The 27,897-nt window shown below is 38.2% G+C and overlaps 1 protein-coding gene across 1 annotated transcript; it reads right to left on the bottom strand.

Moving 5' to 3' along the window:
• Positions 1-377: 377 nt before the first annotated feature.
• LOC148370402 (biglycan-like) lies at positions 378-27,897 on the bottom strand. The gene is made up of 8 exons (XM_088330120.1): positions 27,731-27,897; positions 16,558-16,819; positions 8,379-8,491; positions 7,390-7,603; positions 7,198-7,308; positions 7,029-7,122; positions 4,152-4,290; positions 378-1,592 (listed from the first exon to the last, which is right to left on the bottom strand). The coding sequence occupies exons 2-8, from the start codon at positions 16,802-16,804 to the stop codon at positions 1,395-1,397; spliced, it is 1,116 nt and encodes a 371-aa protein (XP_088186246.1). The 5' UTR covers positions 16,805-16,819; positions 27,731-27,897; the 3' UTR covers positions 378-1,394.

Below are 27,897 nucleotides of genomic sequence, written 5' to 3' on the forward strand. Positions count from 1 at the left end.
ATTAATCTAAAATTCGGTTAGTTCACTTCAATGCCTTACAGTCCAGGAATGGAAGGATAGATGGTAGAAAATGAAAAGGAAAGAAAGGTAAAATGATGGCACGGATAAATATTGACTTTAATTGATAGAAGATCTACTGCAAAATGGCACAACCATATTTTTGACATAATTTATTTGCATTCTGTTGTGTTGGCGATTGATTGAAATGGTTTACATTGAAAAATGTACATATAGCACCATTAAACATAAAATGATTTAAATTGATGACACACTCTAATGAGGACCCATTGAACTATTTCTAACAATTGAAATAATAGCACTTATGGTATGATAAAAACAACAGAATGAATTAGCATTCCACAAAACGTCGATCGGAATAGTCTTGCAGCATTTCTAAAATATCTTTATTCACATGCAGCAGTAGCTTTTCAGATTACAAGGTGGGAAGCAGGACAACTGTGCAAAACAATGCGTCAACACTACTTTCCTTTATGTGTGTGTGTACACAATATTTTTTCTTTATTGTCCGTAAGCAAAGCCAGTGTGCGTTATGTGTGTGTTGCTCTAATTAAGGGGTGGGCAAAGTACTGGCACCGGGCCACATACATTTGTAATCCGGCCCGCTGAACCAAAAAGAAGAAGAAAAGGACAAAGTACTTCAAAAATGTTGTTTTGCCATTCTGGTCCCCATTGTCCCTTTGTTGCCCAAGTTAATCCCATTTTTTCATAATATATATACATATATATATATATATATATATATATATATATATATATATATATGAATATTTTCTTTTTTTCATTTGTATTATCTTAAAACAAAAACAAAACTTAATCACATTTTTTTTTTTATATTAGGACTCAACAAATTATAGATATATCATTTGGTGTTTTCTGTTTTGTTTTCTTATGGAAGATTTTAATACAATAACAAACAGTAATCTCACATTTTACTCTTATTTTTCTTTAATTTTAGTACTGGTAATTGGCCATGCATTCATCCCAGATGTGAATCATTCACTCAAGTGAAAGTTATCATTTAATAAAAAATAATCTTAAAGTTTAACCATTTCTACATTGATTTTTTTTTTCCCGTAATAAAAAAAAAAAGTCAATTTAAACCAGTGGTCTCAAACTAAATTTACTTGCGGTCCAAAGCTCTGAAAGATAATTCCACTGTTCTTAAAAAAATAGAATAATTCTACACACAATGAGATTAAAAAAACATTAAAAATTAATCTGAAACTATATCCATCAGTAATAAATGAATCCCTTATTTGCGTGGGCCTCAGACTATCATGACGGGGACTGCAATCAGCCTGCAGGCTGCAAGTTTGAAACCCCTGATTCAAACGATCCCCTTCACTTCTCCCTTGGTGTAAAACATCCTCATTTTACTTTTTGTAGTTTCCGAACTGGACGGCCAGCCGGTCGCTCACGCAACGGAAGGTGGCGGGCTGGACCTCCCAGTAATTGACGGGATTGGAGAAAAGACTGATGCCGTGGTAGAAAGCTCTTTTCGTGCCTCCTTTTTTAGGACAGAAGGCGTTTGTGTCGACTTTATCGATGTAGTTGTTGTGCAGGTACACCACCTGGGGGCCAAAAAAAAAGAACGTTTGAGGAAAGTGTCCTGCAAAAACATGCCTAACAGTCGGGCTGGGGCAGTAACGGAACATATGTAACGGCTTTAGGTAAGCAGGATACGAAAAAAAAAAATAAAGTTACATAGAAAGAAGACGTAATAAAATGAATAGTAATTTTTTTTAAAATAACGATTACTTTGCAGGATTACAATTTCATTTCAAAGCATTTTTATGTTGCACACCACATACCCATCAAACCGTGCGTTTTTGCAGTACAAAGTATGTTTATTATGCATTTTAAGACGTGTACGACGTACAAGGTAGTCTGTACGGAAAAACCCAAATTTGTCAATTATGGGTGCCGTCCAGTATACACCGACTATCGCGAAATGGCAAATCAATCAAGTAAAACAAGTCTCAATATCGTTTTTTTCGTTGCAAACAAAGCGAGCGGTTTGATGCTACTGTGCGCATGCATCTGCCGCCTGGGGATTTCCCCATCATGCATCATTCCGCTCTCTTTTTAGAGAACCGGCTTTTTCGTCTCAACTCATTAAAGAGAGTCGGCTCTCAAACGGCTCACTTGCTTTAATGCATTATATTACGAATTATTATGTTGTATAAAGAAGTTAAGAAAAAAAGAAAGTATAACAGGAGAAAATGAAAAAAGACAGGTTTGTGGTTATCCCTTTAATCAGTAAATTACCAACAATAATTTAATGCAGAAAATGAATTAATAATTTGAATACGAAAATGTATTATTCTACTTTATTGTACTTGCATGTATTCTTTTCCTTCTACAGTGAATGTCCAACCAGTTCATTTTTGAACTTTTTTTATAATAAACCTCATTCATGTTGAGAAACTCAGTATATCACAACAAAATGTTTTACAACATCATTTCAAGCATCCAATTATTAACTTCATGCACTCATTCACATGTGTCTTACATTTACATAAACATGATGCACTCATAGATGAATTATGTCAATCATAATTTTAATTAATGACACTTGAGAGACAGAGGGTGTTACCCTTGAAACATCAATTGCAGCCTGGTCATCCTAGAAGGGCGAGTACCTCATGTGCGGCCCCTACTCATGGTTTCTTAATTTCCTCATGCTGAGGTTTTTGAGTTTTTCCTTGCCCTCATGTAGGTTTTCGATCAGAGGATGGTGACGCCCCCCTATTTATGAACATTTGAGTTACGAACAGCGGTACATACAAACTTTTTTTTCGGGATGTCAAATATATACATACAAATATATATATTGCTGTAAGTTTTTGTATTGTGTGCACCTTTATCCGAGTAGAGGACAGTGCTGTAGTGCTTCTGTCCGCCGCGAGGCGCTGTGAGAGGTCACCCAGCATCCACCCCGAAGAAGAAATCCGGCTTCTACTTCCTGGTTTGTGTGTATACACACTGCACTGTATCTCTAGCATGTTAAGAACCATGACATTTATGTTGTTTAATACCTTGTGCATCCATTCAATATGTTTGGTGGAAAGCTTAAAGAAAAGGCGAACCGTTTCTTTTGAAATGAAAGTGGAATAAGAAAGCTTGATGCAGTTGAGAAATTGTTGGTCTGGTTTTTTTATCCACTTTTTACTACGGAGGAGGAAGTCGACCAACTCTTCCAAAAGTAAGTTAAACCTAACTTTATATATCTTTATCATTACAGTCAAGTCAAGTCATGTTTATTTGTATAGCCCTTAATCACAAGGAGTCTCAAAGCTCTTCACAGACCACAGAATGTCAACGCCAAATGAGCAGTTTTGTTTTTCAGTACTATGCTTTATCATTCAGCCTGCTTTGTAACGTTATAGTGTGTATTATTTTATTAAACTTTTATTTTTCAGTTTAAAAAGCAATACAGGTTACTTATACAAGCCTTAAACATACTTAAACAGTATAAACCTTAAACATACATTCCATACAAAACATAACACTGGAGCAACTTACAGACAAATTTAACTTACCATTATCTCGTTTGTAAGTAGGGCAGCGTCGGTACTAGTAGTCAGTAGACCCCTTTGAGACTTCTTGTGATTATGGGCTACACAAATAAAAATGACTTGAAGAAAGTCCCAGAGTTGGCTGGAAGTTTAGAAACTGAACATACTGTATATTTAAAACTATATTGGGTTTTCGGTGTAGTCTTAATGTGAACTAAAACCAAGCATATCTGATCCGCCATTTGATAGAGAACATTTTATATTTTTTCAATACCCTATACTATGTGGTTAAAACTCAAGCACTTTTTTGTTACACTACAAGCAACTACCTGGTCTTGGTTTCCTCTATTTCTTTTTCAAGGTTACATTGTTCATTTATCTTAAACACAATTTATTAATTTTATTTATAGTTAGTTTGTTTTGTCTTTTTTAGCATATTTATTATTACAGTGATCCAAAAGTATGTGAAAGTAATAAAGTTACATTACTTTTACATTACAGTGTTTGGATAAAGTTACTGATTAAATATTTTCAACACGAAATTAGTAACTCGACCGGATTGCATTTTTAAAGTAATCCTTCCAACGCTGCTGACGGTTGTTGGAGACTCACCTGCAGGTACTTCATATCCGGGAAACCTTTGGGGACCACAGAGAGACGATTGTTGTCCAGGTGCAGCTCTCTGAGTCTTGGCACAAAGGCCAGACTTCCGGCCTCGATGTTACGAATGTGATTGTAACTGAGTCCCAACCTAGAGTGAAAATGTCTTGCTGTTATATGCTACATACTCAGGAAATTGGTGTCTTTCTATGCAGGAAATCAGCATCTTTTCGCAGGTTTGTCAGGTTCATCCCATTTCCCCCATAGAGAGGGCCAACCTGAGGGGAGTGGCTGGAGAGTGTCCACTTGTGACTGATCAGTCTTTACACCTGGAGTTACTATTATTAATGCACTTTACATCAATGGTGCAGGTTTGTTTTTGGCATTGATAGGCACATGGTGCATTTTTTAAGTCAGTAGTTCCCAAAGTGGGGTCCACAGACCCCCAGGGGGTAAAAACGTCATACCAGGGGATCCATGCCAAGATGTCTGAGACAGAGTAATAATAAAATGTGTTTCCTATCCATGCTATTTTGAGCCCCAGCACTACAGTGCTGGTAGCTTAGTGGAGACAGAGAGAAAGGAGAGAGAAGACACGTGGCACAAGAAGTAGGAGTGGACTTGACTTTGATTGTGGTTCTCTCTGCAAGTATTTTACACCTGATGAATTGTCTGGGAAAAAAAGACTCATCGGTTCAAGATCCTTTTGGCTTCAATCTTGATACGATGCACGGTGACAGAAAATAGAATACTATTGTGGGTAGCACGGTGGGAAGTGGTTAGCGCGTGTGCGGTAGAGTTCCAAGGTCTTGGGAACCTCCTGTGTGGGTTTAAATCCAGCTACCGGACTTCCTGTGCGGAGTTTGTATGTTCTCCCCGTGCTTGCGTGGGTCTCCTCCGGGCACTCCGGTTTCCTCCCACATTCCAAAGACATGCATTTCAGGTGTATTGACCGGTCCAAATTGTCCCTAGGTGTGAATGAGCGAGCGAGTTGTCTGTCCCTGTGTGCCCTGCGATTGGCTGGCAACCAGTTCAGGGTGTCCCCCTGGCCACTGCCCGATGATTCCAGCACCCCCGCGACCCTACTAAGGATAAGCGGTGCAGCTTATGAGGTGAGATGAGAAAATACCATTGTCGTGCTTCAATGCAAAAAAATATCATACCCCCCTTCAAAATTTGTCATCCAACCCACCGACATGTGGCGTAGAGTCTTTCAATTATTTTAGATGCATAGTTAGCCACAAACATTTTCGGTGTTGTCTGTCGAGGCTCCGACATGAGTTGTAGACCTTTACTTTACCTTCCAACTGTATTTTAATTTCTCTTCACTGTTGTATATTAATTATGTTTACTTGTCTGAGTTGGAAATGTGCACACAGGATTCCCTTCAAATTTTTCAGACGCTGACGTTGCCAGTCTATGTTAAAGAACATCTTCTTTTGTGTTGACTGGTACATTAACAGCTTTTTCTGAATTTAATTAAATGCGCTATATTTAAACACACGCAATATAAAACACTTTATTTAATTCAAAAGTAAACTTTAAACATACATGGAAAAAAAGTAAAAGTCCTATGAAGGCATTCTTCCACCAAAGGGGTTAGGTCCGTTGAAATAACAACTGAGGACCTAAAAATAAAGTGTTCACAATGGTGTGTTTTGGGAGATTATTTCTGTGTACATTCAGTAGGATTCCGCCAGGGTTTCATATAGGCTTGAGGTCAGGACTGTTGGCAGGCTACTCTATTCTTTGTTTGCCCAAATTGTCCCAAAAAAAAAACAGTTTTCTGTTATGGAGACAGTTAGTCTCACTCAATTCCCTTGGATGGAGACACTGCGTCAACAAAAAATTTGATTCGGTTCATGGTGCGTAAACACCTTAGACAGGGGTGGGCAAACTACAGTCTGCTGTTTTTCAATCCAACCCACTGAACTATAAATTTTAAAAGTTAAGTACCTCAGTACATAAAACAACTGATGTTTTTGTGCTATTCCTGCCTTCGGTGTTCCTTTGTACACACAACAGACTTAAATTGTTTTGATGAAAATTGATATTAATTAGTATTTGACTCTCATTAATCAAATAGTTCAATTACTTATTCATCCCCCATTCCAGTGTTTCTCAACCAGTATGCCGGGGAACACTAGCGTGCCGTGAGACCTCGTTCAGTGTGCTGCAGGAAATTGCCCAATCTTATCTTTGCAAAAGCTTGCCATTGGTCTCTATATTTGCTCCCATTCAGTAGTAAAGTATACTTAATAACATATTTTGTTTGATGAAGCTACTTAAGATTGCACTACAACAAATAATTAATTATATAGAAAAAAGTATATCTTGCACATATTTTGCAAATTTTAATTATGATTTTCACTTCACAAAAGTTAGAACGTAGTAAAGAAAATGTTCATTTGTGAATCTTTTGTGCTCATTTTAAAAAAAAAATTCCTGGAACAAAAACGTTTTTGTATGTGTTTTTGTACATTTTTGTGTGTGTGTGTTTTTTTTTGCCTGTTTACGTACGTTTTGGGGCGTTTTTTTTATGTATGTTTTCGTGCTTGTTTATGTACGTTTTCTTGTGTGTTACACTTCAAGTGTAGGATTAATCTGTTGCTGGTGAGGTGAAATAAATATTACAAGGTTCTATTACACAATTACCTGTCTGTTCTTCTTTATCTGACTCGAATACTGCTATGAAAATTTCAAATTATTTATTATTTCTTTTTAAAGTAACGGAAATAGTTACTTTTCCTGGTAATTAGTTTTTTTTACTGTAGAATAATTCAGTTACTAACTCAGCTATTATTTGGAAAAAGTAGTAAGTAACTATATCAACCTTTTTTTTTAAATACCGTGCGCAACACTGATTGTGGAACATGTTTCAACGGTTACCTGTACAAGTTCTTATAGCGTTTCAGGTCCTCCAGTTCCACTGCCTGGATCTCATTGTGGTCAAGATGAAGTTCGTGGAGACTGTCAGGAAGATCTGAAAGAAATGAAAATCATATGTCGTTTCCCGGAGAATCCGATTAGACTTTTATTTATTATTTTGTAACTGTACCTTTAGGCACGCCAGTCAGCCTGCTGTCAGAAATGCGCAAAAAGTTCAGTTTGAGACCCTTGAAGGCACCAGGCTCAAATCCACTATTTTGGATGGGGTTTGCGCCCATTTCTGCAAGAGAGAAGACAGAATCTTTTATTTAGAACAGAGGCCTAGCGAGGAAAAGCGCATTTGATTTTTTAGATCTTAGACCTATGCAGTTCATGTTGCCCAGTCCCGCAAAGGCGCCGCTTTGCACCTTCCTGATGCGGTTCTCGTGGATCCTGATCTCCACCAAAGAGGCCGGCAAGTTCTTGGGGATGGAGGTCAGCAAGTTTTTAGAGAAGTAAAGCTTTTGCATGTTCTTGAGAGGCAGGAAAGCCTTTGGGTGGACCTTGGAGATGTAGTTGTTCCTCAGGGAGAGTCCCTGCCCAAAAAAGGAAAATCCAAACCAACACTTGAGACATAGACTCAGAGGAGTACCCGCAACCTCTTAGTCCTGAGATGACCGTTCCACTTCCTGAGCTCTTGTAATTTGACATTATCTCCTTACGGAATTGTATAAGATGTTTTTTTTCCCAATTTTTTGTGATGTGAGTGCAGGGTTACACTTCTAAAATGTCTGTCGGCTGTTGGTCGATGTCATGTACAGTAACTGCTGGTTTGCTATTGGTATCTGTCACGACATCATGAAAATGGGTATATGTTATTGGCTATATATCCCCTCACAATGCATTTTTCCCTGTTCAATTCAGAATCTTGTGTGCAGTGTAAATAATTTGCTAATTTATTCTTAATACTACTGTATTTTCTGTAGTGTATATATTCACTGTATGTCAAAAGGCTTGCAGTAATGCTGAACGCAGAAGCAAAAACATGATAACAATGGAAATTAACCTCTTGATTATTAAGGAATAGGAAAAAGGCAAGCGCATTGTTACTATCTCCAAGGAATATGGCTGTAACCAATCAACAATCTGGACAAATACTCCAAAAGGAGGCGATTAAAGCAGGTAAATCTCTTAATGGCATGACAGTCCTCGTAAGTGGAAGTTTTTACATGATTTTCGTTTTGAATCTATTGTCATTATCAGCCATAGGTTTCTATACCCTGCTATAAGGCAATTTCACTTTGCAATCCCCACTTCGGACAGAGTAATGTCGTAACCCGGTGGTCTACTCTTCAAGCATCTTCTGCTTACATATAAATTGGTCAGGCCCTTGAAGTCGTTCTCCTTCAGCTCATGGATGTGATTGTTCTGAAGATCCAGGAACCTGGTGTCAGCAGGAATCTTGCTCGGCACCTCACTCAGACCTGGAGACCAACAAAAAAAATAAGCAATGGTTTTGTTGACTGTTTAAGACTTCCCTGGGTATGTAGTGTAAAATAAACCTTAAAAGACCGCTGCTAAATATATCACAACGTAGAGAAATAAGGAGTTGGTGTAATTCAAAGCTGGCGCATGAAACCTATCACCATGCCACCCAATGTTAAATGAATGCTTTGGCATTCCGAGTCTTTTTTTTTAATGAGAGATAGACATAGGCACAACTACGAAGCTCACACACAGAAAGTAGACCATAAAGGTTTGGTTTCATATAAAGAGACGCTCACAAATACATGCAGATGTTCTTCATCTGGTCTTAATTTCACTAAAGTGGCAAAGTTGGCGATTTAGGTAGCATATATAGTATTTAATATAACATATGATAAACAAAAAGGAAAAGGCACAAAATGGCACTCGATGGGCTTTGCGTTATCACGGGTGATGCAGTAGGCACATGACCATTACCCAAAAAAATAGCCAGTAGACAATTGTATTTGAAGATGAAAAAGCTTCAAGGAATTTGAAATATCAGAAATAGGACTCAATGAATTGGAAAGAGTACTGTGGGAGTACTGAATACTAGTGGACATTTTGGAAAACAGTACTAAGAGTACAGTCATGTACTGAAAAGTAATGAAAAATAGTGATACGTTGGGGAAAAAAATTATGAAAAAACAGTGGAAGTTATGAAAAAAGTAGTGGAAGATATTCAAATGTATGGAAAAACATTAAAGAAGATGAAAAAGTACTGAAAAGTACTAAATTATACTGAAAAGTATGGGAGAAGGAGTGAACGTTCTGGAAAAGTGTCATACATGTAAAAAAGTACTGAGTTGTGTAGGAAAAAAATAGTTAAAGGTATGGAATATAACTTGTAGTGGAAAACGGTTTGGAAAAGGTACCAAAACGGAATTAAAAATCATAAAATAAAATACTGAAAATAGTTAAAAGGACTAAAAAGTATGAAAAAGTACACTAATAGGTGGTGTATGTAACTTCATACTATTCTATTTGCTGATGCCATTTTCTGGCTGAAATCATCACTGCGGCTCCTTTTGTTGCGTGTGCAAGTATGTGAAATTGTTAGTTGCGCTCTAAGAAACTCTTCGTTTTTTTTTTTTATCTTTTGAGGGTTTGGGTGGAATTTGGATTGTTTTTGAAACCGTTTTATTACTTTCACCAATTTCATCCTGGAATAAAAGAAAAACACGACCAGGCACATGAAATCACTCTGTCCCCCCAACCTCCCGGCCTCCTTCCCTTGAGCGTAATGCACTTTGTGGCTGGAAAACCAATGAAAAGATAAAAGCAGATATGCGCGGTGGAAAAAGATATATAAGGGCTCTTTGAACTCAGTTGGGCATTGTTAACTTATAATGAATAGAGAAAATATCTCTTTTCAAACGTTTTGAGAACGCTTTAAACTATGTCCCCCACTTCTAAAGTATGGTAAAGTATTGAAACGACTGGTAAAAGTAAAAAGATATATTCAAAGGTATAGGGGAAAAGAAACACTGAAAAACAGTGAAAAGTATGGAAATACTACAGAAAGGTGGAGAAACATAACTAAGGGCCCGGTCACACAGCCGTTTGCATCTGTATCGCGGCTGAATCACGGCCAGAAATTTCTGCCCGTGAAGCAGACGCTGTTGCCCGCGGTGGAAAATGCGCAAAAATGGCCAACCCGCTGTTCATCCGTGGTATGCCCGCGAAACAGATGCCGGCGGCTGTTCCGCTTCCTCATCGCGTCAGTTCCACGTACTTTCCGCGTGTGGACCACGGGTATAAAAGCTGCCGAGCCGGGCTTTAGAAATCATAACCGCTCAAGACACAGTCCCGTGAAGATCAAGATTTCAAGCTATGGCACCGAAGAAGAAGCCAATATGTTATTATTGTAATAGTTTTTCATTTTTATTTTATTATTGTTATGAAATGAAAAGAAATGTCAAGAAATAAAAATGGATTAAGACGAGGTCACTATGGTGACGGGGATCCATGTTCACCCCTTGACGTCTCGAGCACAACTGACGTGTGCTCGGCAAATCGCGCTGAATATACGCGGAGAAAGGCGTTTGACTGTCACACGCGTTACACACGCTAATTCACGTGATTCAGACGCAGAACAAACGTGCTATGACCGTGCTCCACCCACGATTACCCGCTAAAATTCCACGTCCTACCCGCGTGTAACCGCGCCCTGGCCGCGGCGGTAGCACGTCGTTCCGCGTCTGTACCGCGTCATATCCGCGCGTGTACCGCGTGTGCCGCCCGCGGTTACCCGTGGTCTAAAGTTTTGAGCAGCGCAAAACTTTTTCGCGCGGCCGCGTGTGAATTTCTTGCCGCGTGTGAAGCACGGCTGTATCTCGTCTGTATCGCGATCTCAACGCGGGCAACAGCGTCTGCTTCGGGCAGAAATTTCTGGTCATGATTCAGCCGCGATACAGACGCAAACGGTGTGTGACCGGGCCCTAAGACACACACATCTACGTAGAAACTGTTGTAATATGGAAATATGTCACTCTCTATATCATGTCATGATTGAATCATTTTTTCGGTTATAAGTTCTCCATTATTTCAGTAATTTATTACTTCGACATTTATTTAGTCTTGATTATACAATTTTACCATTATTTCAGTTGAGGTTTATTTTGTACCTAGAAGTGTTCTTGATTGTTATCATATTTCCTGCAATTACTGGTTTAGTGAAAAATACAATACAGTGGGACCTCGCTACTTCACGGTTCCACGTTCGCGGGTTCAGAGCTTCGCGGGTCTAAAAAATAATAATAATAAAATAAAATTATTATTATTATTATTTTTTGTAAGCATTTTTGAAGGGGCGTCGCTACTTCGCGGTTCCACGTTCGCGGGTTCAGAGCTTCGTGGATCTAAAAAATAATAATCAAATAAAATAATCAAAACAAAAGGGACTCTGTATACTATTTGACCACTAAGTGTCACTGTGTTGTACAGTGCAACCAAACATGCGTGCTATAAAGTACAAGGAAAAGTAAAAATCTCCACAATTTTTCTTCTCTTTTTTTTTTTGCCCAGTCTTCCACAAGGTTTTTTATTTGTGGGGTACCCTTAGCAATAAGATGGCTGCCGATGATGTTAGCCTCCTATAGGCGAGGCGCATTTTATGTCAAATAAATCATGTATTTTTTCTTATTATTCATATCAATATTTTTTTTTTTTAATGAAGTCATTTTTACTACTGGAAGGCGTAAAACGATACACAGTGTTCCTTTGACAAAATAGAGGGCACAAAACAGATAAAATCACATGCTACAGTATGTACCATGGGTCAAACCTATGCAGCCCCTCTAGTTTCAGAGTTTTTGGGGTGATCTAGAATCATTCAAAACTGTTCGGGAGTGTCATCTCCCATTTGTGAACGTCACATTACACTTTGTGTTTAGCAGAAAGCAGAAACTCTATTACGCCCGCTATTCTTGGGTCTCCACAAGTCTAACAAGTTTGCAGCTGGTACGAAATGCTGAAGCAAGGCTTTTAACTAGGACAAGAAAGTTTGATCACATGACACTGATTTTAGCTGACCTGCAATGCATCCCTGTCAGTTTAAGATGTGATTTTAAGGTTCGGTTGTTAATCGGCAAAATTATGCATGGACTTTCTCCCTCATTTCTTACAGATTTGATTTTCTGCTTGGAGCCTTCCCTCGCAAAATTCTGGTCTACTAGTGATCCCAGGAGCCAAGAAGAAATCCTCAGGTTCTAGAGTGTTCTCCTGTAGAATGCTCTGCCATCTGAGATTCAAACTGCTACCTCAGTGGAACACACTTATTTTCAATAGCTTATGAATGATTTTGAATTCAGGAAGCTGTCAATCGGACATTCTGTTATCACCTATATTTCATGTTGATGATGTTTGTGTACTGTCTGTTGATACCCCTGCAACATTTGGTCATCCTGGAAGGGGGGATAACTCAACTACTCGACTAAAGCCCTTTCAAACAGCCACTGCTGAAGACAAAGTGCTGTACAAAAATAAAACATTGTTAACAAAAAAATTAAATAGACCATAAAATAATGGAAACACATAAATAGTTTTGGAAAAGTCTAATAATAATAAAATTGTAAAACAACATCCCCTTATCGAGGTGTCTTCCTTTCCTCATTCTGAGGCTTTTAAGTTTTTCCTTGCCCTCAAGTCTGTACACTGACTTCTTGGGATTAAGAACTATACAAATAAACATGACTTGAATTTACTTGACTATTACTGCGCCGTGTCCAGTTATTACTCATTTATTTCTAATAAAGTATGCACACACATACAGAAGAAGCATGGAACCACAGTATCACATACTCTGATCGTAATACAACAAAGCCTTCACAGACTCAACAAATGGACTGAACCATTTCAAAGCGGTGGAGTATTTCCGACGCTGCTTTGTTCACATTTTTGTTTTGTTTTACTTTTTTATCTAGTGTCTTTCATCATATTTAGGCCAATCGAGTCCTTTAGTAAGGAATAGTCAGTTTAAAAAATGCTTTAATTTTTTAGGGTGCTTGGGTTAAATTCGGGGCTAGTTACACCCATGATGCAGCCATTTCTTAGAAATACTAAAGTTAAGACTTTTGAATGTTTTTATACAGCTTGTTTCTCTGGAGGTGAGTTAAAGACCATAAAACGCATTTTACAACGTGGAAGTTGATCGAGTTAAACAAAGCCTGAAGAAGCAAACTCCAGCGGCTCAAAACCCCCGAACCACAGATCCGACCTATAAAACCACAATACTCAACAGTTTAGCCGCAGACAGACAAAAGTGGCCCCTCGCCAGACCCCGGACACCACTGCCCCACACACATCTGTTCCATATAAGCATCCAGGAAATTATATGCTTCCACATTTATCTGCAGTAAATACGAGGAGTTTGTAAAGTGATGAATCAACACCACAGTTGTAAGAAAAACTGAAATTTGGAGAAAGTTGTCAACTTTTTTATTGTAGATATGGTGACCTACTTATGGCGTTTTCATTTTACAATGTGCAACAAGATATTTTATTGGGTCCCTCTTTACACCTTACCTGGCTTGCCAAAAATAGCAAAAGACTAAAATGAAAGTTGACCTGGGGAAGCAACTGAAATTCCCAGAATCAATTGCCACCACAACATTGTGGCCTGACGTACTGCTTATCTCTAAGCAGATCTTTCTCGTGGAATTAACTGTACCATGGGAGGACAATATTGAGGAGGTCAATGAGAGAAAGAGAACCAAATACGTCTCAAAGGACTTGTCCCTAGTATCGGTAGGAAAAAAATGTTCAGCGTAAGTCTGTTTGAAATTTAATCAGATTCAGAGATATATAAAAAACGTTTTGAAATGTGATGTATTTTGAAATCAAGATCTCCTTTAGGATTTCCTTCATCTCCAGAGCAACTGTACATTCTGTACCATACATTTTGCTCCTAAGTGCTTGTTAGAACCCGTTGCCCTGAACATGAAACAGCATGCCTCCTCCCATTATATACTCTAAGTATCTATTATTTGCTCCAGATCCTCTTGATTTTATTTTCTGTCCTCAAAGCTTCACTTATTTGAGCCCTCAAAATCCATCAAAGTTCTCCAGTTCCCACCGCAGCTCTGCCGTTTGGCTTCCGACTAAACCTCATCATCCTCTCATTTATCTACACACACAATCTAGAACACATAATCCCCTTTGGTCAAAATATATTTTCCCGAGGGACAACTTCATTTATTAGACCGGCTGTTGGGCAAACTATGGCCTACAGGCCACATAAAGATCCTTAAGGCTTTTTGATAAGACCTGGACACCAAAAGTTAAACAAAAGCTTGAATAATGAGGGCCTGTCACGAACCAGAACAGGAAACAGTAAGGAGAACCTAATCGCGTAACGTTACTCACAGTTTATTGGGGAGAAGAGCGCACACTCGATCCAGGGATCATTAGTCACGGAAGTAGATTGATCGGAACAAGGAAGTGGTCAAAATCAAACAGATCGGGGTGAAGGCAAAACAAGAACAAAAACACAGGCAAAACGGTGATTCTCAGGGCTTGGCAAAACGAGAGCAAAAAACACAGGCAAAAACTGGGATTCACAGGGCTTGGCAAAACAAGAGCAGAAACAAAGGCAAAAACGGGGATTCACAGGGCTTGACGTATCACAACAGAGATTAGCAAGGGTTTCGCAGACGCTACGACACCAGGCGACTCACAGACAGCGTTTAGGTATTCAGGGAGCAATCTGTCAACGCGTTCCAGCTGGTGTCCATGGGTGAGGCCAATTGGGGGCCGTGGCAACCGTGACAGAACCTGGCGCTACACGGCAGGGACCAATTGGGCGCCATGGCAACCAGGACAGGACCACATCCCAACAAAATATGTGAAAATCTGCTAAGTAGTCCCACTTTTTAACATGCACCCTGCTAGCCCCCACTCTTGGCAATAATCTGCAAAAGTGAATAAAGTGAATAAAGAACGGGAAAAAAGTTGCCATGCACGACACATATGCATTCTCTCGGTCCCTCCTCTCAGCCATATTCAACTGGGGATAATGGATCATGGCAGTTCAGTTCATTTAAGGCAGGCCACAATAGCATATTTCAGCTGACCAAACTGAAAAGAATAATGCAGTCTGCCGGCCCCTGTTCTCCATATTACTTGAACGACGATAACAAATCACAGGGCACAACTGAGCGTTTCATTTTAGAACGCCATGTCTCCCAAAAAAATGCCTTCTGCCGGACTGCACCTGCGGCAAAAGGGAATTGGGGATAATTAATAGTGCAAGTTCAATTCATTTTATGCGTAAATAACGGCAAAACAGAGTCGACAGGCCTTAAATACGTGCCCTCTGCGGGCTTATTTCGCACCAATTGTGATTCGGGATAATGGATCATGGCCACATGAATGCAGTTAGGTTTTTGGTGGACATTACGGCAAAAAAGAGCTGCTTCTAAAAAGTGTGCACTGCACCTCCACTATCAGCAATATACGATAGGGGATAATGGATCACAAATGTTATTGGTATTTTTTGTTCTATTTCTGCAGTCAAATTGTAGTATTTCTGTAGTATTTTTGTAAAATTTCTGTAGTTTTATTTTGTAGTATTATAGCATTTCTGCTGCAGTATTTTTGTAGTATTTTCATACTAGTATTTTTGCAGTATTTCTTCGGAACAATATTATTGTAGAACTTCCATAGTAATATTTTAGTTGTATATGTGTAGTATTTCGGTAGTATATTAGTAAAAGTTCTGTATTTTTATTTTGTAGTATTTTTGTAGCATTTCTGCTGCAGTATTTTTGTAGTATTTACATAGCAGCCTTTTTGCATTATTTCTATAGTAATTTTGTAGAACTTCAATAGTAATTATGGAAATTATATTTTAGTTCTATATGTGTAGTATTTTTGGAGTATATCCATAATATAATCTTGTAGTATAATGATCGTATTTTTGTAGCATTACTGTTGTTGTTATTTGTAGTATTTCTGTAGTGGTATTTTTTTTTGTAAATTTGGTGTAATATTTTCATAGTAGTACTTTTATGAAATTTCTGTAGTATTTCTATAGTATTTCCATTGACGTATTTTTGCTATATAAAGTATCTTTAGTATTTTTTTTTATATTACTGAAGTTGTATTTTTGTTTATTTTTGTTGCTATATTCTAGCATTACTAGGAGTAGTATTTTTGTAGAGTTGAGGGCAAGGAAAAACCCCAAAATACTCAACATGAGGAGAACGAACAGACAATGCACGGACATCCTCAACATGAAATACAGTACAGGTAATAACAGAATGTCCGGTTTGACAGCTTTATGAGGTCAACAACATGTTTTTAAGCCTAGATTCAAACACTTCCATATATTTTGACCATTTTTGTTTGGCGGGCCATATGAAAAAGCCTGACGGGTCGCATGTGGCCTGCGGACCGTATTCTGCCTAACCCTGCTCTGAGGCCTCCATAGTAGAGAGCTTGTGACTCCTTTGTCTTAGCTTTGCTTTTTCCCCACAGTTTTGTTTTGACAAGCTTGTACTTTTGTTTTCTGCTGAAACAAACTCACCGAGGTCAGAGCACTGGACCACTTTGAGGCGACACTGGCATCCAAAGGGGCACATGGGCCCCTCAGGAGGGGGAAGCTCCTCCACGGCTGACCCTTCCCCGTCATCCTTCATCATGGACTTCATGTCCAGGTCCAGACTGTCCAGGCCAAAATCCCAAAAGACTTTCTGCTCAAACGGCAGGGCAGCAATCAGGGAGAACGGCCAGGCCACGCATAGCAAGAGAAGAAGGGAGTGACAGGACTGCATTTTGCTTTGGGGCACCTAAAAAAAAGGAGGGGTGGGGTTCTAGACTGTGACAACATTTCGTAAACTTTTCATTAAGATCAAGTCAACTTTCGCCACATTTCAGTGTTTCTCAACTTTGTTTGAGCTAAGGCACACTTGTTCTAATTCTCTTTTTGTCTAAACTATGTTTCAAATGTATTCCCAGCACCAACTTTATGTGTTTAAAGCTGAAACTATCACTAAATTGACAGCATAAAGTATTTGTGGTCACCACCGCTGAAGAAGTAATGGAAATTACATATTTTGGTTAAAATGCTTCTGTAGTATGGGATTTTTACTAGAATTCTAACCTGTTTCTTAAGTTTTACTTTATTTTCATCTTGTTTTTTTTTCCTAGAAAAATGGAAACATAATACTTGAATTAACCAAAAAATAAATGTGAATGGAACAAAAATGTTTTACTAATTCTAAAATTTTCTGTTTATTAAAATTTAGCAAACGTATGAACAGGCCAGTTGACGACAGGGGATTAAGGCTGTCCAGAGTTGTGTACTCGTTGGTGCCTGACAACCCATGCGGTTATGTGATCCAATGCGATACAAAAAGGTTAAAAATAACACTATTGCTACTGATTGATCTAATTTCTTATAAAAAAACGAAAACTAAAATTAATTCATCACAAATTGCTACGATAAGAACGGCTGCAAAAATAAATAATTAAAATCAGTTGTTGAAAGTTTTTGTTTACAAAATACTCGTATGTTCCAATCCTTTTCCGTAAAATAAATAAAACTTTTATTTTCTACCATTTTTACAAGAACCAGGCTCCAAAATAACAGTTCCTTTCTTCCACTTCAAATGAGTAGGAAAAATAAAAGCATTGCATGATGTGGACTGGATTTGCCGAGTGTTGCCTGCAGTATAAATAGCAGGCAAATTATAGCGTTTTGCGGCAAAGAAATAACAGCCGAGGCTTCAGAGAAGCAAGCCAACGGGACACGGCCACGACGACACACAATGGCGCACGATAAAGACCCACAACTTCAATTTCTGACGCCCAAATTCACTATAGCTATTGAAAATAGATCGCCCCTTTAAAAATGTTGGCCCATTACAGTCTTTTTCCATTTGATCAGTTTGAGTTGCATCATCTCTTCTTCCTGACGAAAGAGATGAATCACAAATAGGGGAGACCAGGTACAGTTAAAACACATTATGCTTTCTCCCTCCCCATTTTATGATCTTTTGTGCTAGTCCTCTCAAACCTTTATATATGTTCTATTTTTTCTTCTTTTATGGGAAAATATATATAGTACATTGCTAAGTAGCTCCGAAAGTCTGTCACTGTCTTTCAAACAGATGGATACCCATCCTAACAACTGTACCCAGTACAGTTTTAACAGAGTGATTTTTTATTACAAATACGCTCCAGATGATACAATATTTGAAGAACTCTTTATTTAATAGAAATATTTGACAAAAAGAGCATGGAATAGACCAAAATGATTGTTTCATGTTTATCTGTTGTATGGACAGCATTACTAATCAGATTCTAACAAGTAGTTGTGGCAAATGTACAGTATAAGGCAATTCAAATTGAATCTTTTCTTCCGGCGCCGTCACGAATGGCAGCCACTCCAGCAGCTCCCGTGTTATTTTCGATTGTTCTCGATTGTTCTCAGCTCAGGGATGCTGCTGGAAATGTGAATTTCCCTTCGGGGATGAACAAAGTATCTATCTATCTATCTATCTATCTATCTAATACCTTCGTGGGCAAATTGCTTGCAATCAAAACACTTCATAAACTTTCTTTTCTTTCTTTTAATTTTCCCTTGCATTTCTCCAGACTGTACACAAATTGGATGTGTTTCAACTGTCTCCGTACCTATCAGCCATCATTGAGGAAACATTTTCTCCATGTGGTTGTTAGCCATCATGAAAAAATACATAGGATTAAATCCAAGAATGTGGACATTACAGCCATGTCCCAGACATTTGTCCGTCTTAAGCCTGTTTGAAACAAAAACAGTGAGAAAGAAAAAAGTTTGAAATCTTACCTGAAAATGTATTGACTGTAACATTAAGACAATGTCACTTAAAAGTCTTTTGTGAGGGCAAAATGAAAAGAGTGGCATCCATAAAACTCTCTTCCAATTGGTCAAACTTTGACTGTTACAACTGTACCCGGTCTCCCCTACATATGTAAATCTTTGAAATAAAAAGACTCACATGGTTTTGTTGACATTTTTCATGGTATTACCTCACTCCTCAGCGCTTTGTACTTTGGGTCTCCTTGTGTTTCATGATGAAAAGGATTCCTAGATTCATTATCCCCAATTGTATGTTGATGCGAGTTGGGAATGCAGAAGGTACTTTTGTCAGGAGTTGAGGTTCTGGCCAGCCAAAAATGAAACGCACAGTTTTGGCCACTATTCATTATCCCCAATCACATATTGCTGCGAGCACATTAGTGTAGGGCCTTGCAGCTGTTTTTTGCCATGCTGTCCACTAAAAATTGAACCGCTCTCATATCCTCATTATCCTTGATCGCATATTCCTTCAGAGCGAAAGCCAGTAGATCACATTTTTGTCAGGCTGTTGGCTATTTCTTACTGTTCTGTCCACCAAAAATCAAAATGCACTCCTCAATCCCTTATTGCTGCAAGTAGGGAGCGGCAAGTAAAAAGAAAATGCACAGTTGGGACTGTGATCTATTATCCCCAGCCAACTGTTGCTGAGTTCATTAAAGCGTGCCATTGTGGCGGCCTAAGATGAACTGAACTGTTTTCGCTGGAATCTATTATCCAAAAGCAACTATTGAAAAGAGCGTTGGCTGAGAGACCATATATGTGTCATGCATGGTAGCTTATTGTTTTTTTGTTATTATGTCTAAAATGAACAGCACCCATGCGGCTGATCCATGATCCCCATTCAGGTATTGCTGAGAGCAGGGACCGGCAGAGTGTTTTTTTTTTTTTTACGGTAGCTGAAGCTTGCCATTGTGGCCTGCCTAAATGAGTTTCATTGTTTTGGCAGCGATCCATTATACCCAATTGACTCTTGCTAAGAGTGGGGGCAGAAAAAGCAAATATGTGTCATGCTCAGCAGCTCTTTTTCTCCATTCTCCATTCAGACAGGTGCCAATTTAACTAACATTAAAATGGATGTAGGGCTACTTTGCGGATTTTTGCATATCGAGGAGGGTTCTGGTCCCCATTAACTGCAATAAAGGAGGGATAAGAGTATATGCACAACACAAACTGTTTACCTATGCGCATTACTTTGAAAGCATAGTGTCCCCTGTCCAGGTTGTTTTGTGGGACTTATAGTACAGAGAAAAATGATCCATGTAAAGCCTCACGTGTAGTGGTAGATTTCTTCTAGCCCCAAAGAATATTTGTGGGTTTGTTTTGAAAAACAACACAAGTTTTGAGGGATATAAAACAAAATAAGACCTTTTTCTTGTAGACAGAAAGTAGACCATTTTGAGTGGGTGACTTTTTACAAAACATCCTATATCTATATATCTATATCACTCAAGTATATCTTCCGATGGGGGAATCTGCCACACTAAACTGTGGAAATTTGGAGGCCTGCCTCACTGAGATAAAAGAATGGATGTCACTCAACTTATTGCGCCTTAACTCTGAAATGACCGAAATGTTAGTTAATGGTCCATCTAAAAGCCGTGACTTGTTCTCAGAAACTGCTCTGAACATTGACAAATGCAATATCACCCAGAGTGACTCAGTCAAAAATTTAGGCATCATATTTGATCCCGATCTTTCTTTTCAAACACATGTTAAGACTATCACTAGAACAGCTTTTTTCCATCTTCCCAACATTGCTATAATTCGCCCTATGCTGTTTTAGTTGGATGCGGAGATTATTATTCATGCGTTTGTGTCCCGAAGTCCAAAATCAAGAGCCTTCAGCCAGTACAAAATGCTGCAGCGAGGCTTTTAACTAAGACCAGAAAGTTTGACCTCATTACCCCGATTTTAGCTAACCTGCATTGGCTCCCTATTAACTTAAGATGTGATTTTAAGGTTCTGTTGATATTATACAAAATCATGCATGGACTTGCTCCCTCATATCTTTCAGATTTAATTTCCCCCTATGTTCCGGTCCAGAGCCTTCACTCTGAAAATGCTGGTCTACTGGTGATCCCAAGAGCCAAGAAGAGATCCGCAGGTTTGAGAGCGTTCTCCATTCGGGTCCCGGTGCTGTGGAGTGCTCTTCCCCCTGAGATTGGATCTGCAACCTCAGTGGAAATGTTTAAATCTCATCTTAAAACACACTTCTATTCTATAGCATATGAATAATCTATATTTTATGTTGACAATGTCTTTTATCTGTGCAGTCTTTTGAGACTCTTTGTGACTAAGGGCTATAGAAATAAAAATGACTTTAACACAATTTTTGTTGTATTAAACAAGTATTCTATATTTTTATGAGTTGATTTGTACCCTCAAAACATATTTTGGGGTTTGTCTTGAAAATAAGTTTTAGGGGATACAGTACAAAACAAAATAAACCTTTTTTTTTGTTTATTTAAAAAAAAGACAGTTTTGAGTGGGTTGCTTTGTACTAAACAACCTCATACTATTGTCATTTTTAAAACAAAAGTAAACAATTGTTCATTGTTTCAAAAACGTGTATATTTAGAATAAATAAATTAAGAGGAATCAATCTACAACCCAAGACTGGCATGATTTCTAAATTGAATACAATTTTAAAAGAGAAAAAGGCTGCTAGTGTGTGCTATATAGCCTCAAGGACAACACGTGTAGCCCAAAAAGTGCACTCCATTTCTTTAAAGTTAATTTTATTGAACAGGAATTAAAATAAACAAAAGAGATTCATGTATATATATGAATGTGTTTTCTTTAGAGAATTGTATAATATTAGGACTTGATTTAAATGTGGTCATTCTCAACTTTTAATTGCTTTTCAGTATTATTTTATACTTTGAACTATTTCTCAATGTTTTTCAGTACTTAAACATATTTTCCGTATGTTTTCATACTTTTCAGTATTACTTTTTATATTTTCCTGTACTTTTTAAATATGTTCGGTACTTTTAATATGGTTTAGTCCTTTCAGTAACTTCTGCAAACTTTTCCATACTTTTGTCCCTCCAAATTTGTCCTTTGTTACTAACAGAAGGTGTTCACTGAAGCTGAAAGACAAGCGCTCCAATTGACTGCAAATTGCAGATTGTAGATGTAACTTTTTATTTTATGCTGAGGGGGTGGAATCTATTCACAGCCCAGGCTGGATGGTGGGACAGAAAAGTGTTTTGAAACAAGTTACTGTTATTCCGAACAGAAATCCAATATAAAGCACAATCCGATAAAGCTACAACAACACAAAGATAAACTTACAAGTATTAGCCTGAAGGCCAGAGGAGAAATCTTGCACGCACATCAAAAAGGATTTGAATCCGAGGGAACGAAGAAAAATGAGCGATGGGTTTAGCTAACCTTCGTTTCGTTCATGGAAGTTCTGTAAGTCCTTTATGCTTTTCATTGAGCACATTATGATAACAACAAACAAGTATATAATGAATACAACAGACCTCAAATGTTTTCATTTCAATCACTCTATTCAGAACTATAAGATTATTGTATTTTCCTTACTATAAAACGCACCGGGGCACCTTCAATTTTTATTTTTTTTTCGTGAAAAATTTCATATGTAAAGTGCACTGGTCTATGAAGTGCATTAATTAAATAGTACGAGTTATGGCAGAGGCTGGCCATGAGGCCTTGTCTACTTGCGTAAAAATAATGTATCTGAATCATGTGATAGAAATTATATTTTGTTCAGGAATACTAACTTAATCATTTTGAGTTGCCTATCAATTTTCTCCATCATCCGATGATGATGATGGCTGTCTTTGTCTGTTTTAGCTATATTAGCCTACCATCAAAATCACTAAGTGCTGTGGAATGTTTTGCCCTCTAATATCTAATCAGCAACCTCAGCGGAACTGTTTAAATCTAGAAATGAAATTAAATGAAATGATCTGCATTCATTTAGCGCTTTTCAAGTCAATAAAGACTTTCCAAAGCGCTTTACAATATGCTTCACACTTACCCATTCACACACCAATAGCGGCCGTGCAGCCATGCAAGGCGCCAACCTGCTTAATGTGGGCATTAGGGATTCAGTGTCTTGCCCAAGGACACTTTGACATACAACACGGAGGAGCCGGGAATCGAACCTGCGATCTCTTGATCCCAAGACGAGCGCTCTACCTCCTGAGCTAATGCTGCTTAAAACACACATAAATTTGATAGCTTATGAATGACAACATCTGTGTATTGTTTGTTGATATCCTTTATATCCATTATGGCCTGGTCATTTGGGAAGGGAGATTACCTCATTACCTTTTTGAGTTTTTTCTTGCCCTCATGTAGGTTTCAGATGAGGGGATGTTGTAATGATGGTCTGTAGTCTATACAGCCATTTGAGACTTCTTGTGATGAAGGGCTATGCAAATAAACATGAGTTGAGTTGACTTGACATGCATAATGATTGGAGGGTTTTCTGTGGTGAAATAATTTGCAGCTGTAACACTGAAATGTTGCTAATGAGGGACTAATAAAGGTTTATTCTTCTTCTCCGGTGCCCACACAACAGCGGTCCACACTCCTGGAGAGCTAGGCGGGTCCTGCACTAGGCCCCAACGACTGTAATTTGGTGACTATTAAATAAAAGACAGCATTTGGCAGCCCCTGTAAAGCAACCGAGCTTGGATGTGGTGGCAAGCTGTAGGAAGCCCAACTTTCATGGAAACGTTTTGGAGATGAAGCCCATGTTTTTGAGGTTCTGGACCAAGGATTGGTGATGTGAAGGGCGACAGGTGAAAGGTTAAAGTAGAGGGACGGTGTCGGTCAAAACCAGACGGGCTAATAAGCAGGAAAAGTGGTGGAGACGGGACACAGACTCGCTTCATTTACGTCGTCTGACCGAGGCCACCACACGGTTTGCTCTGTTTATCCCAATTCAGGTGACTCAACGGCAGCACTGCCTCACGCGAGGTGAGCTCATCGCGGGCGACACGGCCCACCGGTAGAGGTGCTTTTTTTTATTTCTTGTTTTTTTACTCTTTTTTAAGCCTTCTCACGGCATATCCAACCACAATGGACGTCAATTGTGACGTTTTTTTCCCGCTTTTCAAACAGATCACACACTTTAGTGCAGAGAGTGCACTACCCTGTTTCAACCACCGCTGTAGTGCTTTTGTACCTTTAATGTCAAGAGAAATTTAATTTGAATTAACAAAACGGTTAAAGCAGGCACTTCAAAAGTCCAGCTCGGGGGCCACTATTGCTCTGTGATCAAATGTTTACTGGACTGCGGCCTCTGTCATGTAATCAATAACATGTGGCCCGCAGTATGATATAAATTTGTACCAAAAAAAAAAAATCACCATTTCACCAGAAGATGGCAGTAAGCTTTAGGTCATTTTGCTCTTGGTTTTCTGTGAGAATTTTAGCCCACCCCATTTCCGACATGCGACTGTAAATGAAAAATGACCGTTGACTATGAGCACCGACGCTAAATTGCCAAGAGACTGACTTTTTTTAAATAATACATTATCAAGAGGCACTGCCAGACAAAACATGCTGACTGCAAAAAGCTGGAAACAAATGCTGTGAAAAGGTGAAGCAATTAGAAGCTGTTTTAACAGAACACCAGCGGTTTTTCACTAGACCCCGCGGTTCAAATGAAAATGCTACAAAGGCGAGCTACAAAGGAAAGCTACGAGGTCCCGGCGCTGTTCACCAAGCACTGCAAACCTTTCACGGAGGGTAACTTTATTAAAAACAGTTCTAAAGAACGTCAGGCTGAATAGTCGGTCCTCACACATTTTCAGCTTACCAAATAAGCCGCTTTCTGAAAAGTTTAGACAACCTTGCGTTAAACAGCACTAAGGTCCAGCAGCAGCAAGAGTGATGAAGCGCCGGAGTCCATTGCCAGTAGAAGATCATTGGTTACCTTAATCAGGGCTGTCTCAGCCCTGAATCCTGATTGGATTGATTCTCGGATATAAAATCATTCAGCTGCTGTGCAACAACTTTTTCAATGACTTTAGAAAGAAACGGTAGGTTCGGCACAGGTCTATAATTAGATAAGCTTTCTGGATTAAGGTTGGGTCGTTTCAGTGTGGTTAATTAACAGTTGACTTAAAAGCCACTGGAACTACACCTGAATAGAGTGATATGTTTATAATATTTAGAAATGAAGGTCCAAGGACCCCAAAAAGACCTTTAATCAGCGAACCCGGAAGCGGGTCAAACAGGCAAGTAGTCGGTTTGGCCGTATTCACCACCTGTTTAAGATTATTGAGTGACAGATAGCTTAAAACACACTTCTATACTATAGCATATGAATAACCGATATTTCATGTTCATAATGTTTGTATTATTTGACCATAATAGTCTGTAGTTTGCAATAGTCTTTGATCTGTGCATCCCTTTGAGACTCTTTGTGATTAAGGGCTATACAAATAAACATGACTTGACTTGACTTAAAGCATAACACTGGATTGTGTAGGAGCGTCTTAAGGAAAATTCAGTGGGGCCTTTGAAAATCAGGTTTGGGGAATAACGGAACATACCTGTATGTAACGGCGTTACTTAATTAGAATACCCCGAAAAAATTTATTGTATTCCGTTAAAGTTACAGAAAAAAAAGACAATCTAAATACAGGTACATTTTGTTAAAATAGGCATTACTTTGTAGGATTACAAGTTTATTTTAAACTATATTTGCAAATAAATAATGCACCTATAGACTGTCTATCATAATTTCAGTTGCTGACACTTGAGAGACAGAAAGAGATGCAGCACGTGTGGTAGTAATGTATGTATCCATTGCGCAAATTGTACAGACGGCCAGCTCATACACTGTATTGCAGGAAGAATCCTTTCCCTTTGTGTCTGTATTGTATTTCTCCTTCAATGTGGAAATAATTTTGTTGATATGGCGTCAGCCTGCAGTTTTGCAAGGTCAGTGCAGTTGTGCACGAGTGATGCACTCAGACGTTTAGTACATCTGATCTATTGTCTTTTTGTATTATGCAGTTAAATGCTGTTCAAAATTACTATACGATCACTGTATTTTTATAGTGTAAGAATGCTTTACTTAGCCTGGTAAATCTGAATATTGTCAAGAGGCTCTGCGTCCCCACTTCAAGCAAAACTTAAACTTGGACATAAAACATCCCAGAGTTTGTTGAAAGTGTAATTTGTAAACACTTGGTGTGTTAAAAACAATATTGGGTTATTTATGTGCTTTTAATGCAAACTTAAACAGAACATAATTTGTCTGCCATCTGAAAGGGAAAGTTTTATTTTTGCTGACTAAACTGTAGAGTGTGGTTAAAATTTAAGCACTTTATTGTAGGACTGCAAGCAACTACCGGAACTTGTCTCCTCCAATTATATTTCAAGGTTTTACTGTTCGTTTAGCGTAAACAAAATGTAATACATTTATATTATGTTTATTTCGGGTTTTTTTAACATGTTTAGTATAGGAGTAATCCAAAAGTAATCAAAGTAATCAAGTGACATTACTGCTTTATTAAGATATTCAGATAACGTTACTGGTTAAATTTTTCAACATCTAACTAGTAACTGTTTCGTATTTCCTTTTTTAAATGTGATGATGGACTGCAGAAAAGTGTTTTCTCCTTTTTGCTTTTTAAAAGATGTGTCTGAAACTGAACACATTTTGGGGAAAATTGGAGAAGTTGTCAGCTGTCACATAGAATACAATAGAATAGAATAGAAACGAATAGAATAGAATAGAATAGCAAATGCTGGTCTGCGATTGATTTGCATCATGGCATTATGAAAATCCAGATACAGCACTACCAAATATAACTAATCTTAACTCATTTTGTATTGACAACGTTGATTGTTCCTTGGTTATTCAAAGTGCATTAGTGTCATCCGTTGTTCACTCAAAGTATCAGCATGTTTTACGGGCGGTTCTTCTTAAGCAATAAGCTTGCCTAAAAACCACTTTCGACTTAATTATGGCACTCATGAATGCTACTACACAGTTTAAAAATCAGAAAATTCTGCTCGTCCATTCTGAATTATAATTTTTAATGTGCAGGGATGCCAAAGGGAGAATAGCAAACATAACCATGGAAACGGAGCTTGTGATTAGCAAGACATATGAAGAAGGCACAAGAATCAATACCCTGTCCACCTTCAAATCCGGATTCAAAACTCACTTCTTCAGACTTGCCTATTCTTGACCATATGGCTCATACACCACCCCTTTTAACTATAATGTATTTTATTGGCTATTTATTGCTTACTTGTTTTACTCTTGTTTTACTCTTCGTTTATTGTTGTGTCCTACTCATATGTACAGCGACCTTTGGGTGTCCTGAAAGGCGCTTCAAAATACTATGTATTATTATCATTATTATAAATACCCCTTGCTAAGTTGCATGGCTTTAGCCAATCGATGATCAACTATCATTAAAAATATGGACAGATTTAATTTTAATCTACAGTCTCCTCCCCCTGTGCATCCATCCACTAACTCAAAAAGTAAATCAAATTGTAAAATGTCCTTAACATGTTTTTTTATAATATTATTTAATCGTATGCCCATTCAGTATATTACATATAAGTAGTACTTTCTATACACTGAAAGGTTTCAGCTAATTAGCATGGGTTTTATCCCATAATACGGCAATTTTACTTAGCGATCCCCATCTCAGGACGGATTCATGTTGTGTCCTGGGATTTATTGTACCTGCTTATAACTGTGCAATAACAAAGTTAGATATTTTCATTAAAGAAATGTCATGATCAAAATCAGTTGTCTTTTAAAGTCACTTGTTTACTTTTAGAGATTACTCTGTCGAATTAAACTATATAAAATCATCAGTAAAAAAAAATCCTTCCCTACCTTTTTAATTAGAAATCTGATTTAAATTCCAAATTCCAGGAAGATGGTTGCCTCCGTCTGTTGGTTGGATTCTCCTGCAGATTTATGGATTTATGTGTTCATCACATTCAAGGGATTATTGCAGTAGATCTTTTTTGGCCCGTCCAGCCTCTGCTGTGTCTCCACCA

This window comes from Urocampus carinirostris, chromosome 3 (assembly GCF_059441175.1).
Source record: "Urocampus carinirostris isolate Australia breed hairy pipefish chromosome 3, RoL_Ucar_1.0, whole genome shotgun sequence".
In the NCBI taxonomy this organism is placed as follows: Eukaryota; Metazoa; Chordata; class Actinopteri; order Syngnathiformes; family Syngnathidae; genus Urocampus; species Urocampus carinirostris.